Source organism: Austrofundulus limnaeus, unplaced genomic scaffold (genome assembly GCF_001266775.1).
Source record: "Austrofundulus limnaeus strain Quisiro unplaced genomic scaffold, Austrofundulus_limnaeus-1.0 Scaffold537, whole genome shotgun sequence".
Taxonomy (NCBI): domain Eukaryota; kingdom Metazoa; phylum Chordata; class Actinopteri; order Cyprinodontiformes; family Rivulidae; genus Austrofundulus; species Austrofundulus limnaeus.
In genome coordinates, this window is record NW_013952939.1 from 192,544 (window position 1) to 203,388 (window position 10,845).

The 10,845-nt window shown below is 41.8% G+C and overlaps 1 protein-coding gene across 1 annotated transcript in view; it reads right to left on the reverse strand.

Moving 5' to 3' along the window:
- Window positions 1–10,845, reverse strand: part of reep3b (receptor accessory protein 3b) — a gene marked incomplete at its 5' end in the record, with an annotated part of 28,859 nt that overhangs the window by 16,255 nt on the left and 1,759 nt on the right. The window contains 3 exon segments of the mRNA XM_014026252.1: window positions 2,252–2,365; window positions 2,451–2,571; window positions 6,092–6,168. Of these exon segments, the coding sequence (XP_013881706.1) occupies window positions 2,252–2,365; window positions 2,451–2,571; window positions 6,092–6,168 (312 nt within the window).

The following is a 10,845-nucleotide window of genomic DNA, read 5'->3' on the forward strand; positions in this document are numbered from 1 at the left end:
CACACACACAGGAGGAAGGGGAAAGAGAGGCAGCAACTTGTACAGATTGTCTGTAAGTTATAAGGATTTGACATCATTTTGCAGGTATACGGACATATAGAGCAATCTCACAGATTTTTTCAAGTCTTACGCATATTTTAAAAACCTCATTTTCAAATTTATCTAACATGTCAGAGCCTATAGGATGATTTAAAAAACAATAAATAACATCAAACAGCCATCTTCCAACCTGTTCTGCCGCTGGAAATGTTACTTTCCCTCTCTCCTTTCCTCCTGCTTCGCATGGTCACTCTCCATGTAGCATCAATTATGCTAATGCTAGCTGCCTGTGTTCTCTTGTCCTGGCCACACCTCCGCTCCCTAACCTCCTCCCCTACCCACTTTGATGCATTTTTCAAATTTCGCCTTGGGGCGGAGTTATCTTTTCACAGGGGGGTAAGTTACACTTTAAAAGTTTCAAATCATGATATTTATTGAAATGAACAAAACTGATGAGTTACTTTAGACCTGCCGTTTTGTTCAACAAGTACACACATTGTTGAAATGAAAGAATGGGGGCATGGTTGGATGAAACAGGGTTGCTGTGTGAAATGAATCAATATTCTGTCCATTTTTACCTCCCAGAGCCTGCTGAAGCACAGAAACCCTAAAGATAGATGTCAGTGTACACAAACAAACAAACAAACAAACAAAAACAAGTCACAACAGTTGCATAAATGTACAGAGACATTTTTAAAAAACTCTACATTAATTAGCAAAAAGACAAAATAGCAGGCTCATATCATTGATGTAAAATGTTCAGAAGCAAGAAGAAACATTTAGTTTGAGTGTTATTTGCTCCAGAAGCAGACAGCGATGAGGATGTTAAGGATTAGATTAGGAGCTGGCATGGATGAGCACCACAGGACATACAGTACAGAGGGGTGCAAAGGTTTGGGCAGCCTTGTTAATTTTCATGATTTACCTTTATGAATCTTTGATTGTTTGGATAAAACACATCAGTTAAATTTATCATATGGGGACAAACACAGTGAAATCTGAGAAGTGAAATTCACTGTAAGTGAAATTATAGTGTTATCAGGCAGTTGCTGGAGCATCCAACAGACACTCAGAAAGTAAGTGAAGGATGGCAGAGATTGATGGAGGTGTCAGTGTTTACACTAGCGTTGGGCATAATCGTATCGTCTGCAATAAATCAGAAAAACATTAATCGATTACTTTTTGGCACTTGACGATTAATATGATTAATGACACCAGGCAGACTGACTGGAGATTACTGCGGTCAGTCTGCTCGCTGCTCCTCTCTGCTTCAAATATGAACATTAAAAATAAAGTTCTGTCATTTATTTATCTATCAACACAATTTAAAATATGATGTACAGCCTGAAATCTGTAATTTTCACACAGTTTGGAACAATTTTTTTACAAAGAGCAAATCTTTTCCACTACATTGGTCATGTGACTACAAAATAAGGGCGTCCAGGGACTCCAGGGGATTAATCGTCAAATTATTCATTATCGGCTAAATACCACAATTAATCGTGATGAATTTTTTTTGCCAATATTGCCCAACCCTAGTTTACACGAGGCTGGAGCCCTTGGGTATGTGAGGTTCTGGCAGTTTGAAGCAATGAACACTGAGAGGAAAGCACACAAAGCACCACAGGTCTTCAAGACTTCATCAGAGCTCTGGAGGAACATCAGTGACATCCTGCATCCTCATGTCTGACCCTTCTTCAGCCACAAACCTGGCACTATCTTTGAATAAGACACCAATCCACACAGAAAACGTGTTAAGATGTAAAGCTTTATATTTGCTGCCAAGTACCACAAATAGGTAATGATTTTTGAATACTTAAAGTCCAGCTAGAATGGACAAATTTAAACATTTAACATGACAATCACAGTCCTCTTTTCTTTTTTTAAAATCACCAGCACCTGTTATTGATTCACCAAGTAGTGTTTTTATATTAGATCATCTGCAAAACTGACCACTTTATAATCATTTTAGCGTTAGTTTTGTCAATTAGCTGTGGTGGCCATCTTAAAAATGGACTCACTTTAAATGTTTTCAGTTGTAGACATACATCCACAGATTACTCTCTGAGTTTCTAAGCAGTGTTACATGAGATATTCTGCCAACAAACAAACATGACTGTCTGTCTTTGCTTTTCAGAAGTGGGTGATAAAAATAAAGTAAAACTTTTAAAGAATGCTTATTAGTAGTATTCAGTGTTTCATAAATACTTGCCTTAACAGCCGCAGAGACAGCAGCAGTAGCTGCAATGGTCAGTCCCTGCTTACCAAAGTTCACCATGGTTTCGTAGCTCCTCTCTTTTGCCTGCACAATATATTCATCTATTTCCTGGATAGAGACAAAAACATTTTGAGTGGGTGGTCCATTCAGCTTTAAAAGACAAAAATGATTAAATGACAATCAATGAGCTTACTTGCTCCCTTGAGGAGAGCAGGGGGTGCAGACACTTCCTGTAAATGAGACTTGCTCCTCTGGTGTAGGGGGACAGCAGCCAGATCACAAAAGCTATTTTCAGCTCATAGTACAGAGGGAACCTGGAAACAAGGACAGGGAACATCCCAGAACAGATCATTACTTGTCCCGGTGTTCTGACAGTGACCTGGGTTAGGGTTAGAGTAGCATACTTCTCTATAAAGTGTGTTTTATATACAATAAATAGGCTTAGCTGTAAGAACAGCAGACCCCTTTGCAAACATTGGTATGTTGTTCCGATAAAGTAACTTAAACTGACGGAGCAATAAAATTCAACTTCTAGTGCACTATTCTGACAGAGTCTGCCACTTTGACAGAACACCGGTCCTTTTTCACCACATTTACCACCGATCAAAACTCAGTGCATTTTCTAAACTGTACTGGTGTACTCTTGGTTTTAAAAAAGGCTGAAAACCACAACTCTGTGGTCCTGATAAGAAGCCAAACAATAAAATCAGAAGTTTGTTTGGTGTTGGTAACAGCTGTGAAATGTTTGTTTTGTTATGATAGTGAGAAGCTGAGTGTCTGTGGTTTCTGTGACCAGATCTTCAGACTTGCACAGTTGCTGAGGGGGTTTGAGAGCTTCACTCTCGAGTCGATGTGTGTTTGGTGGATCAGGAGAAAACTTAAGGCTGGTTTATGCTTCCAGTCACATGTCTTGTTCCCCTGCTGAGTGACAAAAATAGCGTAATTTCTGTCTGTTCTCCAGGTGCTATCCCTCGGTGACAGCCGACGTGTACAGTGCACCCAGTCAGAACTCTGCAACACAGACGTTGCGGCTCGAAACGTGTGATTGGTCAGAACTTCATGGGTGTGTTTGTTAATGAAGAACAACACAGCACTGAGGAGCAGGACCAGAGCAGGACCACAGCAGCTCTTTCTTCTGCATGTTATCTTTTCTCTGAAGCCTGTTGCTAAATTAGCTAAAGAGAAACTGGTTTGATCCTACTGAAAGTGAGCATGCAGCTGATGTTCACGTTTTTTTCCATCACCACCGTAATGCTGCATTCACACTGAACACATTTTCAGCGCCAATGCTTCAAGTTAGATGCTTGTGCACTTTGAGGTCAGATGCTCGTCACGCGCGTTGGGAAGAGCCTCTTGATTGTTTTTCTCTGCTGGTTGTTCTACTTACTGAGAGCACGTTGCACTCAATTCATAATTAATTCACCAGATAATTGAGACATTTTTTTAGTTTGGTGACTTTCACCAGTCCAGGAGCTGCGAGCTGACGAGGCTCGCATTCAGAACTATTTTTGTCTCAAGCCCAGTTTGACGAGCTGCTGACCCTTGACGCTTTGGATGAGCATGTCAAACACTCACAATGCTCCACACACACAGCATTAGATGTGCTGCAGCACTTACTGACACTGCTTTACACCCGTTAACCATAGACTTTACATGTAAACCTGACTTTTAAAGGCTTTCTGATACTTGTATAACCAAAGTAAAGCCAGGTTCACACCAAACGCGTTTTGAGCAGCAAAACTGCACCCAACGCCTCAAGTTGGACACGCTACGTTTAGACCGGAACATCGACTAGACGCACATCTGAGTGGCGGACGAAATAAGGATGAAAAAGAAAATGGCTTTGTTTATTTTACACAGAGCAAGCGAACGCTCAGCAGATAATTAATTCACCAGATAATTTAGAGGTGGTCTGTTCGGTGAGTTTCACCACTCCAGGAGCTGCGAGCTGACAAACTATTTTCTTTGTACCGAGCCCAGTTTAACACCGCGGTCAGTTCAACGAGCTGCTGACCCACATTGGTGCTGAGAAAATCATCACAGACTCCACGCACCCAGGCCACAACATGTTCCAACTCCTCCTGTCTGACAGACGTTACACACAATACTGTCCACTAAAACTGTCAGACACAAGAACAGGTTCTTCCCCCAGGGCATCAGCATCATCAACAGATGATCATCCAACATCCATCAGCTGGATCATTTATTCTACACTATGGAGAACTATCCATCACACTTATTATACATTACTGCACCTTACTCATAATCAGCCACCTCTACACTGCTGCTGTTGTAATAAAATTTAATATTCACTCTGCATACCGCTGTCATGTTGCTTTTTGTGAATAACACTGTAAAGCACACCTCACAGATACAGTATATCCTGGTATAGTGAAGTATAATGTGTATCTTTCTGTATATTGTGTACTATGCGTAAATATGTAAATTATCTACACGAACAGCTGGAAACAAATTCCTTGTGTGTGTCAACATACTTGGCCAATAAAACCTGATTCTGATGTCTCCAGCCAGGACACCAACTGCAGATGGAAAGAGCTCCTGTCTGTCTGTGTCAGGTTAGTGGGTAACATTCAGGAAACCGTCACATGGGCAAATGAGTCTCTCTGATTAGTTGACGCAGCGGCAGCATGGTGGCTCGGTCGGTAGAGCTGATGCCTCTCAACAAGAAGGTCCCTGGTTCAAATCCTGGCCCAGGGACCTTTCTGGGTAGGGTTTGCATGCGTGGGTTCTCTCCGGGTACTCCAGCTTCCTCCCACAGACCAGAAACATGACTGTTCGGTTAATTGTTAACTCTAAGTTGTCCCTAGATGTGAGTGAGACAGTGAATGGTTGTTTGTCTCGTTTGTCTCTACGTGTGGCCCAGGGGTACAGCCTGTGAGTCCAGGATGTACCCCGCCCCTCGCACTGTGGTTGCTGGATTTGGGCACCAGTGACACCTGTGACGCTGAAAGGAATAAGTGGGTATAGATAATGGATGGATATATGGATGGTTGACGCGGCGCGTCGAGCAGCAAAAGCTCAATTTTTTTTTTTACTCGAGCGTCAGCTACTTTGGATGCACTGCATGCATGGAAAACACTGTAACGCACCTACCGCTACCTTGCACTAAATGGGCCGCGCTGCTCCTAGACTTTACATGTAAACTGGCTGCTTTGGCTGCTCAAAACGTATCCGGTGTGTACTCGGCTTAAGAGCCGTTTCTGCTTCTTTGGCCCAAAGACATGTTAGTGCTGTTTGGACCCCACTAAGAATGTATTTTTGTCTCTGATCCTGTTTGTGAAGTTTATGGACAGGATCACCACGAACAATCATGGAGAGGATGGTGTCAGGTTTGGGGATGTCAGGGTCGTGTCTCTGCTCTTCGCAGATATTGGGGTTCTGTTGACATCTGTAACCCATGACCTTCAGTGTGCACTGGGTGAGTCTCAAGTGGAGGTCATGTTCTGAAGTGACAGCAAGGTGGAGCAAGAGTTATAATGATGGAACATGACTTTGTCTGGTGGTAAGGAGGACACTGCTCTAGTTTTGTCAAAGTTTGATTCCAATTAGTCACCTGCTAAAGCAATGATAAGATAATATTGGTTAAATTAAAGATCCTCTACAGCAGTGTTTAACTTGAAAGCTCTAAAATTGCCAGGGGATGTTGAGGATTTAATGGTTAGAGGCTGTCAATATTTAGCCTATTATTTCATGCATGTTGTAGCAACAAGTATGAAAATTAAAACTTAATAACTATTAAATAATTGGAGTTATGAATATGTTGTTGGAAACAAACCTACTTTTTACACGTGCCTGTGTGTTTCTGTAACTTACCATGCAAGTGTCATGTCTGTGATGGTCTCCACGACTGTATACAGAGCAAACACAATCCAGTACATCATCCAGCGCACCTACACACAAGAAACAATGATGTACAACAAGAACTACTTAAATTACATATAACTGAACTGAACTAGTTATCTGCATTACTAGATATTTGTTTCCTAAAGTACAGTTACTATTTTTCCTTTTACAATCTGGACTATAACTAAGTCCAATTTACCAAATTTCCCTCTGGGATCAATAAAGTATTTTTGAATTGAATATCTAGTTGTATAGAATTGAGTCTTACGATTGAAAAAATTAACTGAAACACTGCTCAAAGTTGAAAAATTTTAATACTTTATTTTTGATTTTTTTATACAGAACAGCAACGAGAAAGAAGAAAGAAATAATACTAACAAGAGTAAAAAAATAAAAAGATAATAAAAATAATAATACATTAAAAAATAGTCACAACAAGGACATTAAACAGCAGTCTGAACAGTGAGGTCACAGGGAGGGAGACAGCTACACTTCACAAAAAGATCAAACTGAAACTGATAAATCCTGACAGTCGGGTTACTGTAGATGTAAAGTTTCATGAAGACTCAGACAGGTGAGAGATTTACCAAGTCATGCAAATCTGCTCTGCACCTAACCTCAGATTTCATCCTTAATAATGATTTGTGATACTCAGCTTACTATCCACTTCCTATATGTAAACCATTTCAACAAGTGTTTTGTGATTTTGTTTTCCTGGAGTCTTAGGGAAAAAGAAAGCATTTCCATTTCACATATTTCTTCTACTGTGGCTAAACAGTTCCTCAATGTTGGTGGGCTCCCACTAAGCCACTTTCTTGTTTTGGATTTCTTACTTGCTATTAGTAGTATTTTCAAAAAGGTACTTATCCTGTGTTGAGTTCACTTGGTAAATTACCCAGATATATAGTTTTAAAGTTATGCTTTATTTCAAATTCAAGAWTTTTTCTTATCTCTTTGGTAACCTTTGACCAATAGGAATAAATCAGTGGGCAGCCCCAGAAAATGTGGAAGTGGTCAGCCATCACATTATCACATGGTCTCACACAGTGCCTGATTCGGTCCTGCCGGTCTGACAGAATGTTCTTTTGGGGGTTATAAAAAAGATCTAACAATATTCTTCCATGAAAATCGCCTCCAATGTTCTGAGCTCGTGGTTCAAAGTTGAAATTAATACTTGAAAAGTATTAAGTATGAAATTCTTAACCCTCAGCAACAGTATCCAACATGGCATGAAAAGCAGGGATATTTGAAGTATTTTTTAATTTCACTTCATTAGGGCTTGCATCTCGACAGCTAGTCAAAAAAGTTTGATGTTATCAGATCAAAGTGCTCAGTCTGGTCACTGAACAGTAAACTAGCAAATCCAACTGCTTTTCGGCTGTTTGAACACCTGGTCCACCATCTGGCGTCTCGGGGGGAAAGCGGTTCACCACCAACACTATGGTGCGGATGGTGCGCTGCTAACCTCATACTCGAATTCAGTAAGAGCAGTGTGGTTTTCACCCTGGTCATGGAACAGCGGACCAGCTCTACACCCTCAGCAGGGTCCTGAAGGGTGCATGGGAGTTCGCCCAAGCAGCCTACATGTGTTTTGTGGACTTGGAGAAGGCATTTGACCATGTCCCTCTGAGACTCCTGTGGGGGGTACTCCGGGAGTATGGGGTACCAGGCCTGTTCATACAGGCTGCGTAGGTCCCTGTACAACCGGTGCCAGAGCTTGGTCCACATTGCTGGTAGTAAGCTGGACTCGTTTCTGGTGAGAGTTGGACTCCGCCAAGGTTGCCCTTTGTCACTGATTCTGTTCTTAACTTTTATGGACAGAATTTCTAGGAGCAGCCAAGGTGTTGAGGGGATCCGTTTTAGTTACCTTAGGATCACGTCTCTGCTTTTTGCGGATGATGTTGTCCTATTGGCTTCATCAGATCCTGATCTCCAGCTCTCACTGGAGCGGTTCACAGCCGAGTGTGAAGCAGCCAAAATAAGGATCAGTGCCTTCAAATCCAAAACCATGGTCTTGAGCCGAAAACCAGTAGGGTGCTTTCTCCGGGTCAAGGAGGAGGTCCTGTCCGAAGTAGAGGAGTTTAAGTATCTTGGGGTCTTGTTGACGAATGAGGGAAGAATGGAGCTGGAGATCGACAGGTGGATTGGTGCTGAGTCTGCAGTGATGCAAGCGCTGTACCGGTCTGTCATGGTGAAGTGAGAGCTGAGCCAGAAGGAGAAGCTCTCGATTTAACGGTCGATCTACGTCCCTACCCTCATCTATGGTCATGAGCTTTGGGTAGTGACGAAAAGAACGAGATCGTGCATTCAAGCAGCCAAAATGAGTTTCCTCTGCAGGGTGTCTGGGCTCTCCCTTAGAGATAGGCTGAGAAGCTCAGTCATCCAGGAGGGACTCAGAGTAGAGCCGCTGCTCCTCCACGTCCAGAGGAGCCAGGTGATGTGGCCTGGGCATCTGATTAGGATGCCTCCAGGACGCCTCCCTGGTGAGGTGTTCCGGGCACATCCCACTGGGAGGAGACCCAGAGGAAGACCCAGGACACGCTGGAGGGACTATGTTTCTCAGCTGGTCTAGGAACACCTTGGGCCAGACAAGCTGGCCCAAGTGGCTGGGGGAGAGGGAAGTCTGGGTCTCTCTGCTTAGGCTGCTGACCCCGCGACCCGACCCCGGATAAGCAGAAGAAAACGGATGGACGAAGTTCCAACATTAAAAATAAATTATATAGTATAGTGTATAGTATATAATTTAGTGCTCAAAGATCTAAAGATCTAAGATGTGAGTTTTACAAAACTAAATGCACTTTAGAAGAGATCTTTTTGGAGAAAAGTCAAAAAAGGAAGAGATAACTTTTTCTTTTGTTACTAATTTAAACTAATATACAGAATATAAGAGTAAAAAAAACTACTTGAAAAAGTAAAACATGAAGGATTTACTGTAATGACCTATTAAAATGTTCTTTCTCCCTTTGTTTTGTCATCAGTAAAGACAAACTGAGGCACAAAATGTTTATTCTTTTTGCAGTCTATTCTGTTTTGTTACTACCCTGACCCTCTTCAGGGCTTTTTCTGGCTGGATTTCCATTTTAAAAAGGCAAGAGTAGACCGTGAAAGGCAGGCAGGCAGACATTCACATGGTAGGCTCGATGAACACACACTGAAAACACCTAATAAAATGTAAGTGCACGTGTGGGTGGATAAGTGAGAGGGCAAACAGTTTGTTCTTCAAAGTAGAAGAACAAGAAAGAAAGAAACACAGACAACTGTCAAACCCACAGACACCTAAATACTAATCAAGATTTCAAACCAAACAGGTTCCAGTTAATGAAGGATTAGTACCAGTAAATTGCTTCACCTCGTTACTCAGTTTTTGTTCTGGGGAGGGACAAATTATTATAAAACATATTTAATGATCATCTCCCTTTTTAGCAGCATTTAGGTTTGAAATGCCTTCAGTAGTATTTAACTCCCATGAGTAACTCCTGTCATACAGCTTCCACCTGGGATTGTTTATCACCTACATTTTGATGATGATTCAGGTCATATATTTCAGACTTAATCTCCATTTTCTTCATGACCCATCAGAACACGGTTTGCAATCATGATGCTGCTTATAGCTCACCATAAAAATTCTTACCATTTTTGATTGATTGATTGATTGCATTTCATGACAGTTCCAGCAAGTGATGATTTTAAACTGTTTATGTAGAAGTGATGTGATGCATTCTGGGTACAGGATGGAGAACAGGAAACAGTCTTCACTTCAAACTAAGAGCATAAATTTAAACTGTTCCCTACATGCATGTGTAGCTTGGAATAAGCCTACTTCAAAGTCCCTCTGAAATGCCGAAATCAGCTCGGATTGTTGCAGTTTCATGACGAAAATTATGTAACCATGTTTCCCATGTCGACTCTGACGTCCCTTTTGTCACAACTCACCGACAAAACATTTTACCCCCCTCCACATAAGAACTCATTGTGTGATTTGATCAGAACTTTGTGGGTGTGTTCATGCTGTGAGCGTTCAGACGCTGCATTCTGCTTCAACCACTCGCTTTCACAAAAATAAATAAATAAATAAATAAATAATGACTCGCTTCCAGTAGCCAACTGTTGTGTCCAGAAGCAGACCTTTATAAAGACAGTCAAATGGTCAAAAACTAATGGATGGAGATAAAACAGATGTGGTGCACGGAGGAATCGGACTGATAAAAACTGTGGAGCTTTAACAAAGACAGACTTGTGCACAAATAACGTCGGGTGACGGGTCTAGCGGTTTCCCGGGAGCTTGGCACGATGTGTCTCAGGGGCTATGACAGGTGTGTGCAAAAAAGAACGCAGAACAACCACGTGACCGCGCGTCGACTGTTCGGCTTCAGTTGGACTATGTTCAGCTCGAGTTAGAGTTGGGCGATTATTTGATCATGATTATTAATCGAGAAAAATTCAGGTCGATCACGGTGATCAGCTGTGAGCCTATTACTCAATCAAACATGGCGGAAATGTGGGTGACAACAGCCAATCAGAATCCACCTTCTCCTGCTCCACTTCTGTTTATAAGCTGCTAATGAAACACAGACGGAATCACGGAATTAACTTAAACAAAGTAATCCAGTATAAAATGCTGAATCTCACAGAGTTCGCTTATTTGGGCGAGTTGCTGAGATATTTTGGCTGCTGTCACTTTCTGTACCTGCTACCTGCTAACAGGTGAGCTCTGAGCTCCATTC